The following is a 27,475-nucleotide window of genomic DNA, read 5'->3' on the forward strand; positions in this document are numbered from 1 at the left end:
TTTTTAACTCCTGGCATCCTCAGAGTTATGTTATATCACAATGTTTTAGCATAATGGCTTGTATTTTTAGCTACTTTTGACAAACTGAGAACTAATTCCTATCTGAAAAACAAGGCAAATTATTATAAACGTAACTGTGCATTAGGATAAACTACACTGGCCATTTTAAAGTTAGGGTAAACAGCACTAGCAGATATAGAAACAAAAATTTCCGACATAAACACAAACAAAAACCAAACAATGCGGAGGCCAGGATTGTAAGAAAGCCATTAACGTTTCATGAGGGGTCTTCAGCTGCCTCCTTTTAAATGGAGCCTGTGAAGATAACAGAAAAAAGAAAGGCCCGGTTGGCTGCTGACGGACCACATCTCTGTTTCATATCTGCGCATGGTAATTTGGGTAATATGAGAAAATATTACACGCAGTGACATAATAAGGCAAGAAGATAGGGGGAAAATGCAAAATGGTGCCACTAACACCACAGATGAGGCAGGAGAGGGACTGATAGCAGGCTTTTGGGGCTGTATTACCATTTATCGCAACAGTTCAGCAGCGTGGGCTTCATCTGCAGTGATGCCGGAGAAATACTGAACCTCGCGAGCCAGCATGTTGTCTGAGGCAGAAGGGGGATATTCACCGGAGTGATGTGTTCAGCTTTCACAAGGTACAGTGTGTACCGAGTAGGTACACGGCGGCTCTGCTTCCCCGCATTTCAGCACCGTGGACAGCGTCATCTCCAGATTCCAGCACCACGGACAGCGCCAGGTCACTCCGCACTGACTGGCGCGTTGGCTGCGCCGAACTGTTGCTTCCACCCCCCCACCACCAACACAAAACTACCTTCTCCTCCCCTGTTAAAACACCCCCCACCCCTAGATGTTTGCGCTTGGAAAAGTACTGCAGTGATTTCTGCGATGGACGGAAGGATGGAAGAACACGGGGACGATTAGATGCAGCAGCTGGAAGTGGTGATGTTATGGTAGGGCTGCCGCTTGGGGTTCTCCGCCTGCGGTCTTTCTGAAACCATCATGACCAACGCAATGCCTCCAAAAAAAAGTGTATATGTGTGGGCGTGTGTATCATGTGCGACTCAGTACGAGTAGCCCTACAAGTATAAGAAGCAGCAGAGCATCTGGACATGACTCATTCCCCTAATGAAAACCCTCTGTAGTGTATTCTCGCTATAGTCACTTCGGGACTCAACAGTCAATTTATAAACACCTTCCGGGATCTTGTGACGGCATTTTTTGCATCCACTGGTTATTAAATCGTGTACAGCTCGCTTTTGTTCTCCATAAAATGTTGTCATGAGCCCAGGATGCTGCTCACACATTTACACAGTCGGGATCAAAGTACACGCGCACACACACACACACACACACAAAAAATAAAGAGTGGTACTTTGCAGTCCCTGCTGCTGCGGCACCAAGCACGTCAGTTGTTGTTTTATTGTTTTGGGGGGGGGTTGTGGGTTTTTTTGTTTGTTTGTTTGTTTTTTTGTCTACAGGTAGACTTCAGCTTCACTCCAGCCTACACCTGTTGGAGGGACGCAGTCACGATGCCCCCTCGTGGTTTCAAAACAAATTGCGCCCTCCCCCCATTACACGCGCTCGGAAGAAGAAAAGGCTAAACCGCTACATTGACGCATTTTTATATATGTGTGAATAAAACCACCAAACTAAAGACTGGGAGCGCATTTAACGGGCCGCCTGCGGTTGTGTAAAGACCGTGATGGCATCTTTAAGGTGGCTGGTTGTAGGCTGTATCATCCCACGCAATTTCCCCTCTCTATGCAGGCACTGTGCGTGTATATCAGCCATTATAAGTCTGTGTTTTTCATTTGATGTAATGGGCTTAATAGTATGGGGGGGAAATCAGGCTGCATAGCCAATGCGGGATTTCGAAGAACAAAATTTGGGTGTTTTCTCTTGTAAAAACTGTCATCGAGAGGCTGAATGAATAAAGTCAAGTTAAAAAAAAAACAGACAACAAAACTAGAAACCAAGCATCGTTAATTAGCATGAAAAAGGTGTTGTCGACTCACCAACTCCGATTTTCTCCTCTTCAGTAGGTATCCACATATTTGGTTATTTTCCCTTCGGTAGAGCAAGCCACATTATGTCGATATCGTGAGATGATGCTGCTAAAAATGAGAGCTCAAGGCTACAAATTATCCTGGTTGCTGATACATGGGACTACATGTCTCGACCGGAATCAGTATCCTGACGTTCGTGTGTAGAAGGGGGGAGGAAGGACCATCAAAGCCTCGATGTCTCAGCTCTATTATGTCCCGGCGTGTGTCTCTAGCCTGATGCAGTCTCGGTGTCCACCTAATGTAACGCACACACGCATATACGCACGCGCGCGCGGTGAGCGGTTTTTTGTTCTCCACAAAAGAAATTTTTTCTCTCTTTTTTTTTTTTTATTGCAGACGCATTTCAGCTGGAACGGAGAGATTCGTTTTCCTCGAAGCTTATTTATTTATTTTCTTTGTGCTTCTCTTCTTTCCTCGGATTTCATCCGCTCAAGTCTGTCTCGTCCACAGAGGGCTACCCAGCGTGAACGCGCGGGATCGCTCGATAATTAGTAGGTAATAGGTCGCGATATTTGATCACCGGTCCAAACTGCCGAGTTGGTGCAAGAAAATACTGAGAAAACTGCAATATACCCTAAGCTGCGCCATCTTCGCGGTCGTCACATGACTTGTTTTGTCAACACTGATGTGTCAAGCATTTGCAAATATATGCACGATCTCTCTCTCTCTCTCTCTCTCTGTATGGTACTTTCATCCATCAAAAACACAAACTGCATTTTCTCCTGCTAGGACGCTCATGCTGACTGGCTGGCAGTCTGCCTCTCTTTGTGTGTGTATGTGTGTGTGTGAATGTTTTATTTTAGTGGAGCTGTTGGGCATAAAGAAAAGCTCCCAGTGATGCACATCAGGCCTGACCGTGTGGGGAAGTACCTCCTGGTTGAGTCATTTCAAAGAAACGGACCCACTACCCGCGATGCTTTGTCATAGTGCAGTCATGCTCCCACAGAGGAGAGATGGAACTTTGATCCTTTGAATTTGACTGATGGGTTTGGCAAGCTGGGTTTCCCAAATGACCTGCATCCCAACACCTCTGTCTGGTTTATGGATGGCTTTCACGGTCTGATATTTGACTTTCCATTATTTATTCACAAGCGTGGATTATAAAATCAAAGATTACTGGACATTAGTAGAGACTTAATTTTGGACATAGACTTAAGACTGCTGCACTCGAGAGCAGTTTGTGCTTTTCTTCTTTTTCCAGTCCACACATTGTTGAAATAAATTCCCAGGACTGAATATTAGCAGTTTAAGTGTTCAGTTGCATTTTCATTTTCACACCTGGATGTTCAAATTATGTTTCAAAGCTTCCGGGCTGCTGGGAAAAAACTAGTAATCCAGTTCAATTCAGTTCAGTTTTATTTATATAGCACCAAATCACAACAATGGTCGCCCCAAGGTAAAGCCCCTACAATAATACAGAGAAAAAGACAACAATCAAATGTTCCAAGTGCAAGCATGTGCTTTGGTGACAGTGGGAATGAAAAACTCCCTTTTAACAGGAAGAAGCCTCTGGCAGAACAAGACTTACAGAGGACCAGCCATCTGTAGTCATTAACGATATATTTGCCCATTAATATCCTCAAGGCCTAAAAAACCCCTCACATTTAAATAAGTCAAAGCATGTACGTGTGCAAATAATATAAAATACCCAGGCCACACAGTAATTTTCCTTCAGGTTGCCAAAACCATAGCTCTTTAACAAATGAATGTGATCAACACTCAGCCGTGTAGATTTAAACAGCTTTTAGAGCAAACAGCTCGACTGTAAGCCCATTAATTTGGATTTTAGGGACATGTATATGATGCAGTGAATTTAGCTGAAACACTGGGTGTCACAGTATGACTCACTGCTTTTAAAATGCTGTGTGGGGTAATGAGTAACTCTATGAACATCAGTTTTCTGTGAAACTTCAAGGCCGTGGAGTTTGTTCATGAGGTATAAAGCACAACAACGATGCTGGTTGACCTGACAATTATTTCAGAATGAATGAAAGCAAGTTTTTAACCTGAGTGCAGTCAACAAAATCCCTGCAACCTAATGCCAGCAAATGCATTCATCCTAGAACTCCATCAATGCTTTTTCTCGAAATATTTGCTTTTCATCCACCGAGCAGACCGACATTGATTGAAATGTTCTCATATATGCAGGAAAATAATACACAACCAGAGAACTGATGTTTGAAATCAGATGAATGTGCAGCGGCGACTCATAAAATTTGTCATACAGTATCTCAGCCACTGCTCAAATCACATGTGGTCATTTCAGTGCATTAAGCTGTCTTGTCCTATAGACAAGGCAGTCATGACTAGAAAAATAGAGTGATTTGGTGAATATTGAGCGTCCAGTGAGTTTGATGTAGTGTGGGAGGGAGGGCAGCATTCAGCAGGGTAATTTCTCTCCATCATAGCGATGCTGTGACTGACTCCCATCTGTCTATTACTTCAAGTGGAACACTGTGGGCGGTGTTCCAATCACATACATAAAGCTGCAGGAGTGCGGGGCATTTTGTAAGCCAAATATGCATCCCAGCTAATAAACATTTAAGGAAATAAACTCAGCAAAAAACATGTTCAACGGACAGTAATGCATGCAAATGGTTAAAAAAAAAAGGACGTTTTATGTAATGCTAGATCTGAGAAATGGCTTAAACACCGTGTTTTACTCTTTCATTTAGGCAGTAATATGTAGCTCCTTCAGATGCAGCAGCACTGCGAGGACGAGCCACGGGTCCACTGCAAACGTGGACTGACTGATACGGTGAGAGCTGCTATCTGTTTCAGCACTCCCAAAACCAGCAGACAATAAGAGGCAGCAGAGGAGGTAATAAGAAGCATGTGCTACCATCTCATCCATCATCTGCTTTCACAGCAACACACACATGCACGCACATTTGTATGTCTTTACACTCCTCACAATCATGCACTTTATGCTCCCCGGTACAACTAATCTGCCTTGGAAGCACATGGAAACGCATGTGCCTGTGCAGGCGCACACACATTTTAGGATACTTATTTGATCCATTGTAATGTGTTTCTGGTGACTATATTAATGTGTTCTATTATTAGCTGTGGGGGAGGCCACAGGAAAACGTTTAGTGGCAAATTTCTGAATGCACACCAGTGAAGAGCTCTGAGGAAAGTCACCTAATCGAGAAACACTACAAGGGATGTCACATAAATAAAGATGTGATTATTCATATGGATCTAATGTACAGCATAACCATAAATGGATCTGGTGTAGTTTTTTTCCCATCCCACATTAAAACCCAAATCACAATAACTTTGAAGTGGATCTGCAATGGCTTTCCTTATTTCGTGTCATGTACAGTATATACTGCATCACAGCCGGTGTGAGAAGGAATGAGAGGGATAAAGACAAGTCAGGAAAAACAAATGTACTAAGAAAAAAGATCAGTAAATTAAATAAGCAAGTTAGTGTAACATATGTATAAATGAGAGGCAGTGAAAAGAAAAAAGAGCCCTAAGATCGTGGTGCAGCTGAGCTGGTCAGAGTCAGAGTGTGACTGCGGGGAGGAGGGAACTTCTACAGCCAAACTCACTGGGCCCAGGTGTAGCTCATAAGGCTAATTACCCTCCCATTAGCTCCTGCAAGACAAAGCACAGCACAATACAGAACAGACAGACTCAGTACTGTGATCACCTAGGGGTCGTCCAACTGTTCTAAAAGTTAATGCTCATATTAAACTTGGCCAAAGTTTTTAATATTGAGGTCAGCATATGTGAAAATAAACTCACGCTTCAGACTGCCTTAAACGCTGAGTTTTTCGGTTTCTTTTCTACTCTTGGTCTATATGAAGTCAGAGTGGCTGTTCCTAACATGGTAACCTGAGGCGCAAATATTTGGTGGTGAGCACAGTAGGCTGAACCGCTTATTCTTCAAACCTTTTGTTTGTGAAGAGCAACCAATCAGAAAGGAGCTGGCTTTAAAGAAGTGGAGATAAACTTCTCTAGTAAAGTATAGAGCTGGAAATGGAAATCGGTATAATAGATATGTCCAGTTTAACTTTAATGTGGAAGTATTTAATCATTAAATTGTTCTTGTAATCTTTATATGATCTTCTCATTGAGAGCAAGACCTATTCTGCAAAAGAACAGAGTTCAACAGAGGAACCTGAAATAAAATGGCAACATTAGGTCAGTCATAGATGTAAACAAGCCCAAAAACTATTCAGGTGGTCATATTCTTCATGTACTTCTTTCATTTGCTAACCTTAGGGGTCTCCACTAGTGATGTGCGATACCACTGATTTCCTTTCCGATCCAGTAATACTCAGGATATTCATGTATCGCAAACCACGTCTCGGCTGTTTGTGGATGTAAAACACGTCCGCACATAACTCCATTTACGATCAGCCATTGTTGTGAGTGTGCACGCCTAGGGGCTGCGACACATTTATACAGCCATATTTCGCACATGACTATGAAAGGTGGAAGAGGAAGTAGTTCCTTCCAATTGTAGACAATCTGAAGGATATAGGTTATTTCCACTGTGTTCCTGTTAATGATAAACTACAAATTTACCCTAAATTACTAAAATATCGATATTTTAATGCGAGAATCGATTCTAGAACATAAATGACTGGTATCGGAGAAATCGATATTTCAGTATCGATCCGCACATCACTAGTCTCCACGGCAATCTCACTCCATCTTTAGTATCCCCTTCCATCACACCAACCCTATAGAAAGAATTACACTGATCTAATGTCTAAATTCATTCTGTTTACACAATGCAAAGTAATTGTCAGAGTATTTACTCATGTGGTATTAAGAAGTAACAATTCTACAATAGTAGTAGCATGTAGTGCCTTTGTTGCTATTAGGCACAGCACAGGATATATCCATAATATAGTACACATGATTAATGGCACAGTGGTTTTCTCATCTTGAAACACCTTTTTTAAATCTTGAAATTGCAAGCCAGTTGCTTCACAGTAAAAGTATAAAAAGTAAAAACTCTCTTCTTAAAAGATTTGCTCAAACTTTTCCTTTGTTGGCTCCTTGTTTGAAGAACAATTAAATTTCTACCCTACTGTAAAAGTTCACAGTGTTTAAGATGCCTTTGCTATGCCGAACAGCCATTATCCAAGACGGGGATGTCAAAGTCATTTTACATCGTGGGCCACATACAGCCCACTTCAATCTTATGTGGCCCAGATCAGTGAAACTCCCATTTCTCTCAGTGTGCAGAAATGTAACTACACACTTAATCAATGAGATACTTTAATATAAAAAAAAAAGCGCAATTTCAATAACAAATCTGTTTTTCTACATGATAAAGAAATGCTGTAAATTAGAGAAATCTATTAGCACGACTCATTGGGCTTAAACTGTAAGAAGTCAATTTGTAAAATGACAGGACTATCATTTAATTACATTGGTTTAGTATGAATGGCCATTGGGCAGCAAAAGCTATAACACTGAAAATACAATTAAAAGTCCGGAATTTATGTCCTCCTTTCCAAAGTCGTCCAACGAGCCAATTGGGGTCTTCGGCGGGCCAATTCTGTCCCCGGGCTTTATGTTTGACGCCTCTGATTTAAGAAAAATCTTTATTTTATTAAAGATATAATTTTTTTCCCCTCATTTCTTTCTTTATTTCTAGTAAAATACTTTAGATACATACAAGTTGTACATAAACTGTCAAGAAACTCAACGTACAAGTTTCCTTTTGGAAACGAAAACAGGTAAAAATTAATAATTACAAGGCAAAAAACAAAAATCATGAAATGTCTGCACTGCACTGAAAGTGTGCATGTGCTTGGCATCAGTTTTCACAAGGCTGACAGTCATAGATCCTGTTTTTCTCTCAGAGAAAACACAAATTTGAAATATTTTTTGCTGAATGTTCCAGGAATTAGCCAGATGTCCATCCTTTAATGAGCCAAAGTCACTGCAATAAATGCAATTTACTGATAATGAATGATTAAACCTGTGATGTTACCACCAGCATGAAACAAAACAAAACCCTGTAATCTTAAGAAGCACCCACTGAATCCAAATCCTTGTGTTGACCTGGTGAAGGGGTGTAATGGTGGAAAGCTGTAGAGGCCTCTTTAATGTCTGTCATGCTGACAGCAAGCAGGTGTACAGTGTCCACACTAGTTAGAGCACCAAGCTGATTTAATTTTCTCTATTTACATATTGAAATCAAGAGGCAACATTCACTAATAGCACTGCTGTGTGTAGTTTGTATGGTGAAAGTAAATCCTGAAGCGGTACTTGAATGCTTTCTGAACCAGTGGCAACATGTTTGTGCATCAGAATAGCTGCCCAATTCAATACTCCAGTACTTTTGGTGATTACTCTAGGCAGCATGGCTAAGTACAAGCTTGAGAGAGCGTTGTATCCTTAGCTACACAAATGCAGACCCAGAGCCTTGCAAAGTAAGCTGCATCTCCTACAAAGACTAATCTGTGACCAAACAGAGGCTTAGAAAATCAGTCAATATCAAATGAAGAGGCTCATTTAAAGAACCATTGTGATAAAATATAACACTTCTCTTTTAACCTATTTTCACACCAGCCATTTTTTTTAATTTTGCAAGCCTTTTTTAAATAAAACTATATCATATACAATCATTTATGCCCAACGTTAAGCCAAGTTGTGCGCATGGATTTTCCCGCTCGATCTCTGTGAGCTCGTTCCTCCTCAGTCTCATCAAAGTGTGCAGACACCTGCCGTTTCAAACAGGCCGGGCTCCAAGTTTGACCCACGTTATGCACCAATCGTCCACGGGGCAGAAGTGGACGGGTCATCGGCTTCCTTTATTCCCGATGCAGATGGCTCCTCATTCGTTCAGGGACAAGATGATGTCATCCTCAAGGTCAGAGTTGTCAGAGCTGTCTGTTTGTGTGATAGACAAATACAGATTTAGAAATGGGGAAAGTGAGATTTTGTGCTGAATAGGTCATTGGGTGAAGGATGAAACTGCTAAAACGGCAAAAACAAAGCAGCTTTGGAATAATGTTAAGGAGCTTTAAGTCCACTCTGATTTTTCTTCTGTGCGTCTCAGCGTCTGGAATAAACCAAGACAGCATTTTTTTTTTCTTTTTTTATTTCCACGGGGGAAAAAAAACAAAACAAAAAAAAAGATGACCAGACAGGCATGAAAACAGAAATTTGACCAAACAGTTGTGCTGCATCATTTACATGACATCAGAGCTGTATTTATTAAAAGATGCTTCTAGGTTACATTCCAACATTTCACATCTATCTAACCCAGTTGTTTATACAAAGGCACACATTTAGTTTGTTAATGTTATAATTACAAAAATGTGCATGTGAAACTAATCAATATAATGCTGATCATGTGATTGTACTCACAGGCAGGTGTGCTGATTAATGGACAAGCATAATTTATGTGCTTTCTCATATTACACTTTCTAGTGTTTAATACACTTAAAGGCCAATTTGTTACATACACCTACTCAACTTAAATGTCTAAATCAAATGGCAGCAATAGAGTTCATTTAGACACATTGTCAAGATAACTTGACAATGTGCCAAAGTTGCCAAATTTCAAACTGAGCATCAGAATGAGGCAAAAAGGTGATTTTAATGGACTTTGAATGTAGCATAGTTGTGGCATGAGGGACTTATTGTAAATATATTTCAGAAATTGTATTTTACTGGTATTTTCCTCACAAAGAGGAAAAATATTCAGCTGCAGTTAACCCTAAAAATCTGGGTGAAAATGCCATGTTGGTGCCAAAGGTCAGAGGACTACTGTGTGCTCAGATAGTAGAGTCAGAATGTGAGCTAAACAACATGAAAACATGGATAATATCCATCCTGACTTCAGTGGTGTAACTGTATGGAGGATATTTTCTTGGGCCCTTTAGTACAGAGTCTTAAACTTCACAGCCTACCTCAGTATTTTTCCTCACGAGCACCAAATGACAAAACAGTTGACTCAAGGTGCTTTATAGTGTTAAGTAAAGGCCCAACAATAACACAGAAATTGTCAACATTCAGACAACACTATATGAGCAAGCACTTGGGGACCATGGGAAGGTAAAATTCCTTTTTAAAATCAGGAAGAAACCTCCAGCTCAAGGAAGGGCAGCCATCTGCTGCCTCTATCTTGGTCCTCTATCTTGGGGACAGTGTACCCATCTTATGATGCCTGCTTCCAGCATGATAACACGCCATGTCTCAAAACTAAAATCATCTTAACTCGATTCTTGAACATGACAATGAATGCATTGTACTCAAATAGCCTCTGCATCCACAAGGTCTCACGCCAAATTAGTGCCTCCCTGATACAGTTTGCAGTCGACAAATGCAACTGCATGATGATGTGTCCACACGGACCAGAATGATTCCAGTCCATTCCTGAAATTATGTCATGAAGAACTAAGGCAGTACGAGCAAAGTGTACCTAATAAAGTGTCCATGTTCTGTCTATGACTGTCACCTTCACTCTTCAGGAGGAAAAAACAAACAACACCCCTGCTGACCAACAGCTCAGAAAATAGGCTGTACAAACTACCACTCCCCCAATATAACCCAGTCTTTGATAGGTGGCCAAGTTTCAGAACATAGTGGCAGCAGGTAGTTTGGCACACCAACAGATGTCCCTCCTGTTTATAGACTTAATCAATTTAAAATACACTGTAGTTAAAAGAAAAAAGAAAAATGTACTGGCATCACAAATATTTTCTCCATTCATGTTGACTGGAGCAACTGAAATGTTACTATTCAAATGAAAAACAAAACAAAAAAACTTCATGCTGCTATAGCTGGACGTGTTTTTTTCTGTTTCTATAAGCAGACAGGTTTGGAGTCAATGAAATTAAGAAAATTGCTATAGCCTGAAGAACAAGGTAAACTGTAGACCCTCTGCTCACCATTATCGCCATCCAGATCGACATCATCATTATCAGAGTCATCCTCGTCATTATCGTCGTCATCCTCATCATCATCGTCATCATCGTCGTCATCATCTGCAGCATCAACATCCTCTTCGAGGAGACGCGCTACTTCTTCATCGGAAGGAGAGAATTCATCGTTACCGTCATCTTCCTCTTCGTCATCTTCATCCTCTCCGCCGTTTTCATTCTCCAGCTCGGCGATGAGGGGATCCGTGTCAACATCGTCGTCCGAATCCTCATCGTCGTCATCATCTTCCTCTTGATCGTCATCCTCCTGCAACACAAACAGAGAAGGTCAGTTGTTAGAAATTTTAGTGTTGCGTAAAGGAACCAAAGAGGTTGCATCCAAAGCAAAACAAACAACAAAAAATAAATAGTACCTGATCCTCCTCGTCTTCCTCCTCTTCCTCTGCCAGTCTCTGCCGACCAACTTCATACAGTCTGCACACTGTGTCAGTGTTGACTGAGTCTTGGTTCTATGGGAGGGGGGGGACAAAACAGCATTTTCATGTATTTTTGGAAAAATGGTCACAATCATTATTAAAAATGTAATGAAAAGGAATTTACCTCAATCACGGCTAGGTAGCAGTCTTTTGTATCTGTGCAAAGGTCAAATATATTCCTCTTCACATCAATAGTGGCTGAGAAGAGGGGGGGAAAAAAACAAAACATGTTTAACGAAAGTATTACAGTGGGTTTAAAAATATATACGTTCATCAATACAGAATATAAAATATAGAATATAAAAAGTGACAGTGATTATTATTAAATGAATAAAACTATAAGGATCAATTTGAAATTTGAGCTAGTTAAATGTAGGAACCCTCACCAATGGGTTTATAGTCTGTGGCATTGAAAGTCCTGAATGATGAACCAAATGGACTTTTCATCTGCATTTCCATCATGTCGTCTTCATCATCAGCTTGCAGCATTGCTACAAAAAACAAAAGCCACAGGGAGAGATGGAGAGTAAATAAAAGGAACCCAGCAAGCTGGTTAGCTTTGGTTCTGGCTCCTCAGTGGTTGAAACGCTCGCTGTACAGACAAAGCCAGTACTGCACGCCCATGGCTCTTCCTGTGAGGTGGCATGAACCAGCTGGTTCTTTCTGTTGCCAGTCCAACACTGAGCTTTCAGTCCATATGGCTCTGACTGACTCTGTGGTATCAAGTAGTTTGCGCGTGAGCATGCACATGCACACGCACACATACACACAAACACTCACTCACTCTACCGCTGCAGGCTCTATTCACACCTTTCACCAAATACACACGTGCTCACTTTACCTCACACTTACCAACCTTCTACCTAAACACACCTTTCACACACTTGTACTGACTGTGAAGTGAGTTGCAGGCTTGATGCCAAATGTGCTACATTACCCATCACGCAGTGAATTCTGCATTTACCTCCATAGATGACAGTGCCGCTGTTGTTGAAGACTATTCTGCACTGGTCCAGAGCAGGAACCGTGTGGAGGAGGTGGAAAGTGCGCAGATCCCACTAAAAGTCTCAGTTAAAGACCACGATACACTCAATTGTATAGAAACAAGAACAATAAATAACCATTCCCAAGACAACCCTAACCCTAATGGAATAAATATTTTATGCTCAGCAGTGAAACGATTCCCAATAGCAGTCACAGTAATTATATTTACAGTGAAAGTCCACTGTTGACAACTATTCCTTGACCTGTAATTATGCATTCACTTGATCTCTCCATTGAAATAGTTCATTAAGAAAGGGTAGCATTTTTGGTTTTCCATCAAACTCATCAAAACAAGAATTTTACCAAATAAATATTTATCCTCATCCTTAAAAATATTCCCCTCACTGTTGGAGAACAATAGTGAGAGGTATAAAATGGTCTAAAGATCCAAATGACAAATTTACTGTAAAAGTTCTAAAACTGCAGTTGTACCAACCCAACAATGAAAGGATACAATTTCTGTGTTGATGATGACTTCAAGGCCGTTTGGATGAAACACTCCACTGATGTTCATGTTGAACTTGTCAAACTTGTGGATGGCCTGAGCCGTGCGCACATCCCACAGCACACCGTCATTCAGCACCAGGTCGTCCGTTGGGTTGAAGGTGGCGCAGTTTCTCTTGTAGTTGTTAGCCAGGTCTGGGTTGTTTAGAGTTAGAGTAACCTGACCAGTCTGGATATCATATATCTGGTGAAGAGAAGTAATGAGAATGAACATTTACCCTCTTGCTGGATGCTTTGTTTTTATGCATTATGGAAAACATACGTACACGTGCTACGTGCTCTTTTGTCCCGATGACATGATCTTGTGAAAGCTTGCTGAACTCCACATAATGGTCGCCCAGAAACGAATGCCTAAAGAAATAGAGAGCATGATTAACATTTAAGCAAAAAACAAAGTCAGCAGAGCACTTTAGTCTCATACTGTTGAGAATCTCGGGGTTAATATTGCATTGGTTAAACTATTCAGATGAATAAAGCCACATGCTTGTTTTCCAGAAAGACTACAGCCCAGAGGCCATTATTGTGCATAGTTAAACCACACTCCCTTTGGCGGCTCCTTTGACAGATTAAAGCTGCTATACCACTGGGCAAAGATCACCACATACATAGAGGCAGTAAGATCTCGACAGACTTAATCAGAAGTCACGTGGCAGCAGTTTCTAATAATTTCATACTCCAAATATTTCAATTATGCATTTTACTTAATGGAATGTGTTTTATGTGCACTTCAAAGTAGCTGGGTAAATAAGACTTCAGAGTTTTGTGAATGCATTGCTTACTTCATGATGAACACCGATTTCATGCCCCACAGTGCAGACAGCGGGTAACTCCAAGAGGCCGACGTTAAGAGCAGAGAACCATCCTAAAAAGACACGACGAGATCCTCTTTCAGACACGTTTTCAAACAATACAGTTCTAGAAAAAGCAATTTTCAACAGCCTTGATGTAAAAAATTATAACTGCATCCCATTCTCCTTTCTAAAAATTGTTTTGTTTTTGTTTTTTAAATACATAATACTTGAAAATGCAAATGCGTTTACTTTCAACACTTAAACACTTGACAGGATGTCTTCTTTAAACATTTAGTCTCACTGTATGAGTGGTAGAGGTTTTGAAGATTTGTCATCACTCTTGTTTAAGGCATCTACACGCTGAGATTTTGTAAGTTTACTGCAAGGCACACTGTCTGACACAGATCTAATCAACCTTGGGTACAACACGAGTATGATGCATGTGGATTGTAAGATGCTGACGCATGGCTGCAATCCCTCAGCAGTTTCTTTCTTTGGTCTGTCCTCCGTGTTGCAGTCACAATAACAGCTGGAGGACACATCATACAAACAAGCCTCCTGCTGACTTTTTTTTTTAAAGAAACCTAAACATTTTGTTTTGCACGAACATCTTTTTTTTTTTTACCTAATTTTGATTCTGAGAAAAATACGATCCACATATGAGGACATTCCCTTTAAATTTTGATAGAACAGTGGCAGTATAATGTAAGTCAGGGGTGGGCAACTCCAGGCCTCGAGGGCCGGTGTCCTGCAGGTTTTAGATCTCACCCTGGGTCAACACACCTGAATTAAATGATTAGTTCATTACCAGGCTTCTGGAAAACTACAAGACATGTTGAGGAGGTAATTTAGCCATTTGAATCAGCTGTGTTGGATCAAGGACACATCTAAAACCTGCAGGCCCTCGAGGCCTAGAGTTGCCCACCCCTGTCGTAAGTGGATATCAGGCACTTGTAGAGCAAAATTTACTATCTTAGTCTAGAAAACCCAAAATGTGATGTCCACATATGTGGACGCCAGGTCTTAGTAGGTTAAACATAATAACATGACACATGTTTCAAGCCCATAATAAATAGCACGCAATTTAATCATAATATGATGATCAGTGTGGATTTTAACTCATTCACTGCCAGCCATTGGCAGTGAATGAGTTAAACCCATTGACTCATTCACTGCCATTGACGGCTATAGACGTCAATGGCAGTGAATGAGTTAAATTGTATATATATATATTTTTTAATTTATTTACTTGTGGTTCTCTCTACTAACCCGTGATGGCTCCAGGTGAGTGATAGCTGAACTGTGACAGCTGTAGCTGGCTTCCTCCTGGCCTGTAAACACATTGTAGAGTTTGAGCTGCCCCGTACACGTTCCGAGCATCAGGAAACGCTCACGGGCTGAAAAGGCACAACACATGAATCCACTTTCATCCTCGTCTGCCTCCCTGAACACAGAGATGGGACGGAACCTGGACAAAGAAAATATGAAGAATTACATCAGTGGCTGTGAGGGGGCTGACCGATTAAATCGCACTTGAGCCTCAGAAACAGAAAATGAAACAAAGATATTTACCTGCTAAAAATAAGATGCCTGTCAAAGCATCCTCCATCTACACCTCCATATTTTGGATATACGACTCTCCGCGTGTGTCGGGATGTGAAGTTGGTGGGTGCTTGGCGTCTCTGTTTGGGCTCAGGGCACTGATGGGGGGTGAAGAGGGAAAACGGTGGACAGGTTGCGACAGGGTTTTTACAGCGTGCATGCTGTTCCCTCAGGTACTCTGTAATAATGCTGTCTAATGCAGGAGGAGACGGCAGATGCCTGTCAAACTGTTTCTTCATAGCTGGGCTCTGGCTGAAGGCCCCATGGTCAGACTTCTGCCGCAGCACCCGAGGTCTTTTACAACTTACTGTACTGCACCCTGTTTGCCGCTCACGTGAGAAAACAATTCGCCCAATCAGTGGTGAGCCACTGTTACAGTGAGGGACAGATGTTGATGGGAAAGCAGAAGAAGCAGCAGCAGGCATTCCACTGGGCTGTGAAGTTGATGGACGTGTCTGAGGGTGGCTGGATCCTGGAGTGGATGAATGAGAGGGGTTGCTTCCAAGTCTTGATCCAACACCGTTGGCCAGCCGAGGTGTGCGAGGCAGAGTAGCAACAGGAGAGGCAGGAGGGGGAGGGGCAACAGGTGGGTAGGTAGAAGAAGAATGCGAAGAGTGAGACAAACATGCCATCGGGAGATCTGCCTCCTTGGTGAGTGTGGTGGCAGTATCATGCAGGCCTTTGGCCACAAGATGGTTCCTAATAAGCAGCAACAGCTCTTTTTCAGGGAAGGTGATCCTGGACTGAGCAACCACACTGGCCCTTTGCAACCATGCCAGAGACACATCTGTACCAATCAGCAACGGTTTCCCAGAGATTCTTTCGATCAGCTCTGCAGCAAACTTGCAGAACTTGACATGTTCGCTGCGTTTGTCCTGGAGCACAGGCTCCTTCATGAGCTGCTGGATGTGTCCGCTGCTGAACAACGGCAGCTTGCTGATGATTTGTCTGACAGAGCTGGAGCGAGACAGACCCACCAGAGCTTTACAGGCCAGAGCTCGGATCTGATCTGCATCTGTAATGGGCATCTTCACTGTCAGCAGGGATAGCAGAACCTAGAGGACAAACACAAAGTGTAAGTTATAAACAAGGGCTGAGGGCATAAGCGAAAGTGTCTTGATCAGGAAAGCTCCGAACTGAGGAGAATAAAACAATGGTGTCTAAGCAGAGGGCATAAGCAGCAGCAGACTAAAACTGTAAATGTTAATGTAGGTTATTCAGTGCTTTAGCTGATCTCGTTATCACAGTGCTTTAGTAAAAGTGCTTTTATTGTCATATTTTATGCTTCCTTACATCCTTCCCCAAACTGGAAATCATTCCTCATTTTCTTTTAAGGATTGTTCAATCCCTTAAATGCACAAAGAGAGAAGAAGCTTCTGAAGAGGTTTAAAGGGAATCACATTTACAACTTTATATCTCTTCCTTACATTATACCCTCACTGTAGCGCAGCCATAAACCAGGAGAAGAAACATAATGAAAATCCTACAAAAAAGAGAAAACTACCGTCCCACTATTCTTTGCTGAGGAACACCTCATCCAGCTGGCTTTGCTGAACCTGAATTCTGTCTGTGAAGTCAAGGTGACTTTGACAAAATATGTTTGTACAAAAAAGATGTGCTGCTAGCCGCTAGTGCTTCCCCTCAGCCTCCTAACAGATGCATTTATGGTTTAAATGTGAAAATTGAACATCGCCTCATTTTTGGGTTATCGTGCTGGCAGCCCATCCATGGGTGTAACCCGGATTGATCTATGCTATCTTGCCCTATGGTAGCTGGGATAGGCTCCAGCTCCCCCGCGACACTGAATTGGATAAGTGGAAGAAAACAGATGCAGGTTGTGATTTTATACACCATCATTTACATGAGACGATGCCAAATCCTGGACAACCTCAATACATTTAGCTGCAAACTTAAGCTAAGTTTACAAGAAAACACCACATCTTTCTTGCAGTCTTTGAATTCAAATGTTACAATATTTAGGTAGTTCTGTCTGTAATGTTTCAGCTGCACTGGTACAGGTTTCAGAAGATCCTTAGTGTGTAAGTCAGTGGAGTACATCAGTATATAAATGTGGGTGGTTGTGGGTTTAAGAAGTTCACCCTTTAAGTGTTACCCATTATAAAAGCTATCAAATAAATCTGTTTCATTTACCACTCCAGCTCCTGTCACTATATAAGATATACTTTGATCTGCCAGAAGGCCATTTTTGTTAGTGCTTTAAAAAAAAAAAAAAAAAAAGCCAATATTATCTTTCTAACATTAAAACCACCCATTTTTTTGTGTGCTGTGTGTTAATTCTACCTTGATGCCATTGTTCGACTGCACTACATTCCACATCTTAGTGAGCACACTTTCGTTTGCTTTGGTCTGCTGTGGAAGGCGACGACGGGGGGTTCCTGCAATGAACTTGCCAATGCTGGACATGCGTTTATCTGGAGCGCAAACGCAGTTGATGACAACCTGCAGTGCTGACTTCTGAATTTCTGCATCATTCACAAATACCTCTCCTTCCGCGACTGCCAGAACTATACTCATCCCTGAGAGAACAAAACAAAACAAAAAGATGAAATTAAAAACCTTGTAAAGGAATACCTGGAGTTACGCCATATCTCAAAAGGACTGGGCAAAGGTTCCACAAAATAAACAAATAAAAACAGAGCTGCTCCATGTTATTGCATTCAGTGGGTAGTGATAATAAATTTTGATTTTATTGTACAAGAAATTCTCTAATGGCTCTGTGAACAGATGGCCATATAAAAAGCTGTTTGAATGTGTCACCATTTAGTGAATACCACTGATATACAAGTAAAATGAGACTTTTTAATATTAAAAGATAATAATGTAATTGTATTTGATCTTTGATAGATGAATGTCAACTAAAATGGAACAACTTACCAACAGTGGAAACGGTGGATCCTCCCTCATCAAGCACAGCAACAGCCTCGGATAACAGCAGCTGAGTCTTGGGAACAACTGTGAGGATACTCAGGATGTCAAGGGCAAAGCGCACAGTGTCACTCCTACAAAGAAAGAACAATAACCATCACTTTGAGTGCACTGATAAAACCTACTGTCTAGAATATGTATGAAAAAATATGTATGAAAGGCATTTTAACATTTTAACTGCTATGTCAATACCTGCCATAGTAGGTCCTCCAGTCACAGGCAATGGATATAAGCTGCAGGAGGAGCTGAACACATGACAGCTTGTGAAAGACCTCTGCTGGTTCCCAATAGAGTCGCGGTGGACCGTGCTCGATCAGAAACTCCATCATTTCCACAACCTGCTCACGGCTATAGCTGACAGCCTGAAGAATGAGACACCATCACTACAGATTACTTCATCAAAACACATATGCATTACTAAATACAACATAAAATACTTCAAAATGTTTAACAGATAAAAAGTCTTCTGCTTACCTTGTAGTACGGTTGTGAGTGAATGGGGGCACCGCCCTCTGTGCGCTGAAGGGATTGCTTCACCTGCTCCACCTTGATTGCCAAATGGGCCTCAAAGTACCTGCGCAGCGCCATGCAGGTGTGCTTGGCTGTCTGCCTGCTGGAGAAAATCTCATCATCACTCAGCAGCGCCCCCTGATCTTCGGGATTCAGGATCTCCAGTGTGCTAATCTGAAAGCAGTCAGTTCATAGCATAGGAAAGTACACAATTAGGATCTTCTACATTTGAAGAAAGGCAGTCAATGCTGTACCCACATTATGTTATTTTCTATAAATAACACATTTACTTTTACACATTAAAGCGAGGACTGCTGGTTTGTCTTACCAGATTGACGAGACGTCGGAGGCCGTCCTGCCTGTCGAAAAGCTCCAAGACTGCACGGAAGGAAAAGGAGATGGAGAAGAACATGGTGGCGTGGCAACAGCCGGATGCATGTGAACATTCCAGCAGCCACAGCGTGTAGCCGACTACATCTGACAGGATGGAGTGAGGCAACATGCACACCTTGAGAAGAGATAAAGACATGAACATAAACATGAACTGCTACTAGTATTAAACCTAAGTGTAGCTTCTAATCAAAAAATTATATTTGACTGACGGCACAGAATTATGTCATCTTCTACAGATCACTAACATAGTATCATTATGTTAGTCATCTCATTTCACATTTTTAACAAGTGACTTCATCTTAGTCCACAAAATAAACCTAAAGCAAAATAAGGATACAATAGCCATTGCTGTATATTACTGTGACTCTCCGTACCCTTTCCATGGCATCCTGGTTATAGGCAAGGTAGTAGAGGCACAGTGACACTCCAGTAGCTGCCATTGAAGGCCTGGGGATTTCCAGCAACTTCTGAACTCCTCCATGAGCAACAAACTCTGCAGCAAACTTCTTGTGCAACAGCAGCGAAGCCAGATACTGTGAGGATGAGAAGAAAACAGGAGACTTTTGAGCACCTTGTTGCGCTTCAGGCACCGTGAAAGGTCGACTACATGAAACTTTGCTTACCTTGAGAGCCTCGAAGGTGAGCTGCACATCATTGGTCTGTTTTAAATCCATGTAATGCATCAGCAACTCCCGAGCTCCCTTCTGCATGAACACTGCCAGCAGCTGCAGGTAGGAGAGAGTGGGACAGAATGTACTTTAAAAATTTGTCAATGCCTGGTCTGCCTGCTAGTTTTTTTGTTTTGTTTTTTAATTCTTAGATGAACCTGAAATGTATAAGGTCACACCTAAAAAAAAAAACAAAAAAAAACCCAACACATTTTTAACATAATCAGAAGAGAAGTTTAAAAAAAAATTATGAAAGACTGACATCTGCTGGTAAACATGTGCCAACACACAAACGCAGTCAAACACATGAACTACAAATGATTAAAACTCATATTACAAGGGCTGCATTAAAACAATATTATTTAAAACTTGTATAATCCTCAACAGTCTACAAAGAACACTAGTCTAAAATGCCCGATGTTCACTATCATATTACTCCTTAAATAAAAAAAATTAATTGAATTTGGACATTGAAGTCGTTTAAACTAACAGATTATAAAAATATCAATCCATATCAATTATTCAGCTGATCTTTGCAAGTTTAAGCACTCTATAGGCTGATAAAAGTGGACCAACCTCCTGATATTCCCCCAGAGGTGTGAGATACTGCAGGATTAACCTCTGCTCAATCTCTGGGGTCAAAGGGTACAGATGATAGTTGTTACCAATCACCCAGGGGCTCATCTCAGTCCAGCTGCTGTTGGAAAGCTCACTGAAGTTCCTCTCTGGCTCTGGCAAAGAGAAATTTAGCTTCTGTTTTGAGGTCCTGCCACTTTCCCTCTCAGCTCTTCTTTTTAGGTAACTGCTGCCATCAGACATTCCTTGATTTGCCAAAGATCCCGGAGCAGACATGGGTTTCATCATGGTTTTCACAGCCGAGTTGGCACGGCTGCTGGTCTTGTGAGGGGAGTTAAGACGGAACGAAAGCTCGTTTTCAGGCTCCATAGTTGAGAAGGAAATTTCGCCATCTTCCGGCTGTCCCGTCCCCTCCTTTTCGGCTCCATTTTTCCCAGGTGTGAATGGCTTCTCTTCAAAGCCTCCGTCAACCGTCTCCTCATCCAGAGGTAACAAAGGCTCGCTCAGTGTCTTCCTGGGGCTGGGCCGCTTGATATCCCTTTTGTTCTCAGCATCTTTATTCTGAAGCTCACGCAACCGATGCAGCATCAAAGGCACCTGTCAAAAGTAAAGAAGAAAAAGCAAGCTGCTTTACACCACCTACTGGTTCTGATCAAACGGAAAACATTTTTAAATCACCTGTTGTATTTACTTGTCTCATCATTGCATGCCATTACCCTGTTAATGCAACCTGATACATAAGAGAGTAGAAACCTCCACTGACCAAAACAGAGTTCTCCTCTCTGTAGTTTGCTGCAATGTCTTGATTCTCCATGGCACCTGCCAGCAAGCCTGTGGCATAGATTCTGAGGGGCTGCTCGGCCTCCTGAGCCCACTTAAAGAGTCTTTCAACTATGCCCTCCTAAGAAGAGCAAACACAGGAGTGATGAAGCACATGCAGACACAGAGTACCAAATTTCATCAAAAGGTGGCTCTTATTTTTCTTTGCTCAAATAAGAATGCATGACTTTCAAAAAAAAAAAATTCACATGATTTGTACAGATGTAATTTAACTTTTTAACCTGACCAAGGATCCGCACACCAAGGACGTCACTAGTTTTGTACTTTCCCCCCCCCATAGTGAATGTGGATTCCCTTTTTAAAATAAAGCTTTAAGGTCTTGTGTTTTGAGAAGCAGTATGACATTTATCTTCATGGGTCAAATAATACAGCGCTGCAGTTAAATTTTAACTTGTAGACTGGACTGTGACACAACAAACAAAACTGACTTCTTTAGACAGTGTTTTTAAAAGTGATGGAGTGCTCTGTCAGTCAGTATCACCACCTCAAAGAAATGAATCTTACTTTGTGACCAAACAGACCAGAAGTAAAAACTACCTGATGTTTGAAACTCAAAAACATCAAAGCATAGTGAAAGAGACATCGCCATTTGGGCCTTCTTTGATTTTTCAGGTTCTGGTTGCAAATTTGCATTGTGAAATGTTTACAGGGAAGTGGAACGGCAGCTATCTGATGCTTACAAGATGATCTATGATGCAACAAGTCATAGATCGAAAGCAGCCAAGCAAATAAACAGAGCAGTTCAAAAGAAGAAAGAGCTTTTGGTTTGTTTTGGAATGGCTTAAATAAGCACGCTGAGAGGAAGTGATATTGCCTGATGAGCGCTGTTCAGTCAACGACAGTTGTTTGTGTGTGTGGTGGTGCAAGTCCCACAAGCAGCTACAGGAAACATCTGAGGGTGGCTGTTACTGCTGAAGGAGGTTTAAAGAGATCTTAATTTCAGTTGCAGCCTGTACTGTTATTTATTGCTCAATTTGTTTAATATACTACAGTCACGGTGTTTCTTAAATTGGGACTTGATGAATTAAATCAAATAAACACAATAAAATCAAAAGGAAACCACATCTTTTTGTTGGAGTCAATTTACATACCTTTAAACGCTGAAAACACCTGATTAAGACACACATCTTCAAAACTCCAAAAATGTGTTACAGGCTATAACAATAGTTGAAATATTGTGTCTTCCATTTTCTTCCAACCAGAAAACTTGAAGACTAAATCTCACAGTTATCTCATAATGAAGTCAGGAGTAACATACTTTTTCTTGAAACACCACAGCTGTCTCCAATCCAGGCATGATGTTTTGAAGCAGGCGACAAGCTGCGGCATTAAGGGAAAATTCTCTGCTGGTCATCACGTAGCTGTTCACAAGCTACAAAGGGAAATAAAGATTAATTATCTTCTGAGTGAGCTGCTAAAAATGCCCATTATTTTAAAGGTAACGTTCTCAAATCCATCCAATAATCTTACTGCGTTCATAAAGTCATCATTCTTGAACAGGATCTTGAGGAGGTGCCCTAACATGCATTCTGGATCAGCTCTCCCTAGTGGCAAAAAGGAAAATGTGAAAACATAAATGACACTTAAAATCAGCAGTAGACTTGCAATTCTATGGTGGCCGTGTTTGTCATACCAGGATGTCGATCATCAAAAGGGTCAGGATCTGCTTTGTGGTACTCCTCTGTCTCCTTCTCAACAAGCTCTGAGATTCTGAAAATTACAGCGCATGAGCACGTTTAACTCTTTTTAACTAACCCTCAAATCATCCTAATTACACTGCATAAAACAGTCCTTTGTGAGGCCAGCTGCTCTTTCTTTGCCATTTCTATCCATTACAATGGTTGAGATTTCTATTAAACATGGCCAAAGTTTTAAATAAGAGGTCACCATGTAAGTATTCCCTGTGAGTTCTTTCTGCACTGGGATTTGTATGATGTCAGTGCAATTGACAATATGATGACCTCATGCACACTGCTCTGGGTGTGTGCAATCCTTACTTCTGAAGAAATAAGCTGGCCTAAAGGGAGGATGCTCTTAAACAGTGAGGGTGGCACAAAGTACCAGTATACAATAAATAAGTATTATTTTGTGTCAATCATTCAAAACTAGTACAACTACACTTGAACTTTGTTGTTTTTTTTAAGAAAATTACAACTTCATGTGTAAAAAGGAGCTTGAATCAAAAATCTAGATACCAAAAACCAAAAAAGTCTAACCATTTAGCCAAAAGCAACAAATACACAGTTAAAAAGGATAACATTAAGAATAAAGTGAAAGTATAAGGTTTGTTGAACTAGTAAAAAGCTAGCTCAAAGTAAAAATAAATGACTGCAGCTACATGTGGGATAAACAGAAGTCTGAGAATGAAGACTAAATTGAGTAAGTATCAGGAGGTAATGGGAAATTACACACAGTCAGTTCTGCCTCTGCATGCTAGTACAAATGTACACAATTTGCCACACTGACTCTTCAATACCACAATGAGGACTTAAAACCTTATCTGAAGTATTTTGAATTAGAATTTAATTTGAGACATCACAGGTGGTTTCAACAAAGGCCTCTGGGATCATTACAAAGGCTGGGTGCCACCAACATAAACAATATGCAAAGCTTACTTGGTGAGGATGTTGACCAGGTCCTGCGTGTTGCCCTGTTGCTCTCTCTCCCATTGTTCAAGTAGAGAAGTCAGCTCTGCCTTGGAGTCCACACTGGCAGATGCAGATGCCATAGCACAGCCTGTTAGCACAGCACAAAAATGCACTTAACATCATGTCTGGATTAGCCTCTTAAGAAGCCACGTGTCATGCTACTTATGTCAGTTTTAACATTTTTCCGACAGCCCAGAAAAAACACAATTTTAGACTTAAAAAGATACGGAAAGAACCTTCTTTTAATCACCTTGTTATTTTTAAAATTCAAAGCTTCCTCAAATTTTGTGGTACCAGCTTCTCAAATCTGAATATTTGATAGTTTAACAAACTTGTTTAACAATTTTCTGTCACAAGAAATAGAAAATTTCTTGTTTTGTTTCACCAGCAGTCAAAAGAAAACAAGTGATAAATACACTTCATTTTGCTCACCAGAAAAAATAAAAAATAAAGGGCATATATTTCTCCATTTCACAAACTTCATATACACAAAAAACTATTGAATGTACCTAGAATCACAATTGTTGGTGAGAGCCTTGCAGTTTTTCTGAAAACATAATATGACATTGGCTGGAGGTTTTACAAGTCAGTTTTTGCACCAACCAGTTATGACAACTTTTCAACAAAATATAAGTTCAAGGCATAAATTTAAAGCTGGACGTCTCTCTCCCTCTCTCTTTTTTTTTTTTAAACAATTCTAATAAGCTTGAAAAGCAATATTTTTATGACTCTTTATTCTTCTGCACAGTCTGAACTCTCTTATGCAAGCTTTCCTGTAATTTCTTTAATTGCAAGTCTTCAGGAATATTCTCCGGGCTTCTTTAAAGACATTCAAAGCTCATCTTTGGACGCTGGATGTCTTTTGTTTGCTTCTCTATCAAGACTGATCAGGAAGACTACATACTGCTTCAGTGATATTGAGGTCCAGGCTCTGTGTAGGCCAACCGATGACTGATAGGGAGAAAGAACAAAACAAAACAAAACAACAACAGAAAAACCAACAAACACAGGAACACTATCCAGGTATGCTTTTACTGCATTGTTATGCCGAAAAATGAAGCCACTGCCTCACAGGTGCTTTCCAGATTGCATTGCATAGTGGATCATAATCTGAGTAGTTTTTCTGATTTCATAATACAATTAATTTTGATCTCCAACACCACTGACTGAAATGCAGTCTCAAACCATGACAGAGCCTCCACCGTGTTTTACAGATGACTGTAGACACTCACTGTTGTACCCCTCTCCTGACCTCCTCTATACATACTGATGATGATTTGAACCTTAAATTTCAAATTTAGGGTGCTTCCCACCTGCAGTGTTTAGTCAATTTAGATCTCACACTGGTTTGTTTGTGCAGTAATTGCACATGGGTGCAGGCCGAAACAAAACCACCTACTCCAAAAGGTCTCAGTGCGGTTCCAGATGAACTCTAGAGTGGTTTGTTTATAGTGTGAACCTGATCCGATCCTAACTACCAGGTGTATGTTAAGTCTGCGTAACAGAACTTCTCGTAGTTATGTATACTTTGTTTTCTGAATGCAGCAAGATACTACAGCTGTGCAATGCTCTGTGGGGGTTAGCAACTAGCCATGTTTTCCAATAGCCCAGAATACAACACCTTCTTCCTGCTTTACTTTTGTTGCCCCTCCCCAGACACATCTGGCCAATGAGCAGCCTGAAAATTCGCATGTGGATTGTTGTGATGCATTTTGGTTTGCTTGCTGTGTGAACCCCCCCCCCCAAAAAAAGAAAAAAAAATATCAGATAACCAAATCACAGGGAAAGCTACAACTTATCACGACCAGAAAAAACAACCTATGGTTGTGAAAATGCCCTTCGATTCATAAGACCTGTTGCCACTGATTTTCAGTCCAGTTCTTGTGTATTTTCGCATATCTCAGCCATGTCTTCCCATTTTCCTTAAGCAGGGCTTCTTGAGAGCCACCTTTCTACTCAGACCATTTCTGAAGTATCAGCGAACAGCAGATGCATCGAGCCATCCAGTTTATCCAAGTCTTTGCTTAATCCCCCCCACATTTCTTCAAGGAATGACTTTCAGATATTGTTCGTTTGATGCAAATACTTTTAAACCTCCCACTTCTTTTCTCCTCCAATTGTACTTTTTTGTTGTTGTAATTTTTCTCTCTTAAGGATACGAGATACAAGTTTTCCACTAACAGTCATTTCCTTTTTGGTACAAAAATACTATTTTATGCCTGCCACACTTATCTTTGGTGATCAAAAATTTGACCAAAGACAATGCAACAAATGACAACAGGTTTCCAGTAATAAAGTGGCTAAAGACACAAATTAAAATTGGTTCTTTGTTTAGTAGGGTTTTTTGTTTTGCTTAAATGACTTATAGGTCAGAAGTAGTACAACAAAATTGCAATTTAAGGGATTACGTAGGCAAAATAACATGGTACAAACTTGCGTTGGGGGACCTTAGAGTTTTGGTGCAATTAGGCATTTACCTCATCTGCCCAGTTAATAATTTAGGATCACTGAAAGAATTTATTTATTTGTGCACTTTTTACAGCTTAGCCCACACTCGTGTGCTGCCACTATCCGTAGCTAATAATCGTTTAAAATAAAAACCACACCACGGCATTATTAAAGGGGAGCATGCGAGAACTTCGGTTGGCTTAGTCTGAAGGTTGTTTGGCTCCAGTCGGGAGAACAAAGCACGCTGACTCGCTCCGTTGCTTTTTCACAGCTGAGCGTGCAGCTGCAGCAGTCCTCCAGGGACTGCCGCAACTGTCAAATTTCTGTTTAAGTCAGTGTTTGCTAAAAATATTTTCTGTTCTTTTTGAAACACATTTAAACTCAAATGCTTTCCTACACGCACTTCACCTTAACTGAAACAGACAGCAGCAAACTCACATCTACTGCCTGTTGCGATGTTTGGCTAGCTGTTAAACAAGGAAGCTAATGTACTTAGCACACTAAAGTAGCCACTCTTCTCTTCCAGTACTACAGCTTGCAGTAAGGACGAACTGTCCAGAAATGCAAAACCTGTCATTTTAGATTACGACAACACCTTCCTGCACATGTAACACAGCACTAAGGAAGAAGCTAGACGTGAACCTACAGGTGAACCTGGATAGTTAGCTAGCATGCTAACTTTACCTTGTTGTTCCGCTCAGTTCTTGCTCGTTTTTCTCAATTTCACAACGACTCGCATCCACTTGTATTAGTCCAGACTTAAATAGCCGATAACTGCTTATCAATGCATCGATCACTGACTCACAGCCTCAGCTTAATTTGCTTTATTGCAGCCTTGTGTTGACGGTTTATTATCATTATGGCGAACACGTTCTGCGCGTCATTTTACCAGCGACCGGCGACTAGTAATGACGAAATCAACCACGCAGCAAAACATTACGAAATATTTTTAATCAGAGCTTCATTTTTCAAAACAAATATTACACAATCATACATATTAAAATAAAATAAAAAAATAAAAACATACTTCGGCAACCGGAAATTGATTGTGTTAAAAATATATATTTCTA

The 27,475-nt window shown here is 40.9% G+C and overlaps 2 protein-coding genes across 2 annotated transcripts in view; both read right to left on the reverse strand.

The window, feature by feature from the left end:
• Positions 1-2,733, reverse strand: part of dock3 (dedicator of cytokinesis 3) — a 51,176-nt gene extending 48,443 nt beyond the window's left edge. Inside the window, exon 1 of the mRNA XM_013912784.1 lies at positions 2,045-2,733. Coding sequence (XP_013768238.1) covers positions 2,045-2,081 — 37 coding nt within the window. The 5' untranslated portion in view covers positions 2,082-2,733. The remainder of the gene's footprint in view (positions 1-2,044) is intronic.
• A 5,520-nt stretch (positions 2,734-8,253) lies between these two features.
• Positions 8,254-27,296, reverse strand: dcaf1 (ddb1 and cul4 associated factor 1). Its single transcript, XM_005740473.1, has 25 exons — positions 27,090-27,296; positions 23,925-24,045; positions 22,943-23,019; positions 22,780-22,853; positions 22,568-22,681; positions 21,233-21,370; positions 20,470-21,066; positions 19,849-19,950; positions 19,600-19,758; positions 19,161-19,340; positions 18,797-19,006; positions 18,515-18,684; positions 18,272-18,396; positions 17,678-17,913; positions 15,347-16,431; positions 15,044-15,242; positions 13,763-13,845; positions 13,250-13,334; positions 12,934-13,167; positions 12,400-12,493; positions 11,822-11,926; positions 11,560-11,633; positions 11,373-11,468; positions 10,969-11,266; positions 8,254-8,962 (listed from the first exon to the last, which is right to left on the reverse strand). The coding sequence occupies exons 2-25, from the start codon at positions 24,035-24,037 to the stop codon at positions 8,907-8,909; spliced, it is 4,704 nt and encodes a 1,567-aa protein (XP_005740530.1). The 5' UTR covers positions 24,038-24,045; positions 27,090-27,296; the 3' UTR covers positions 8,254-8,906.
• Between the last annotated feature and the right edge of the window lie 179 nt (positions 27,297-27,475).

This window comes from Pundamilia nyererei, unplaced genomic scaffold, assembly GCF_000239375.1.
Source record: "Pundamilia nyererei isolate P.nyererei 1_Seehausen unplaced genomic scaffold, PunNye1.0 scaffold00100, whole genome shotgun sequence".
NCBI lineage: Eukaryota > Metazoa > Chordata > Actinopteri > Cichliformes > Cichlidae > Pundamilia > Pundamilia nyererei.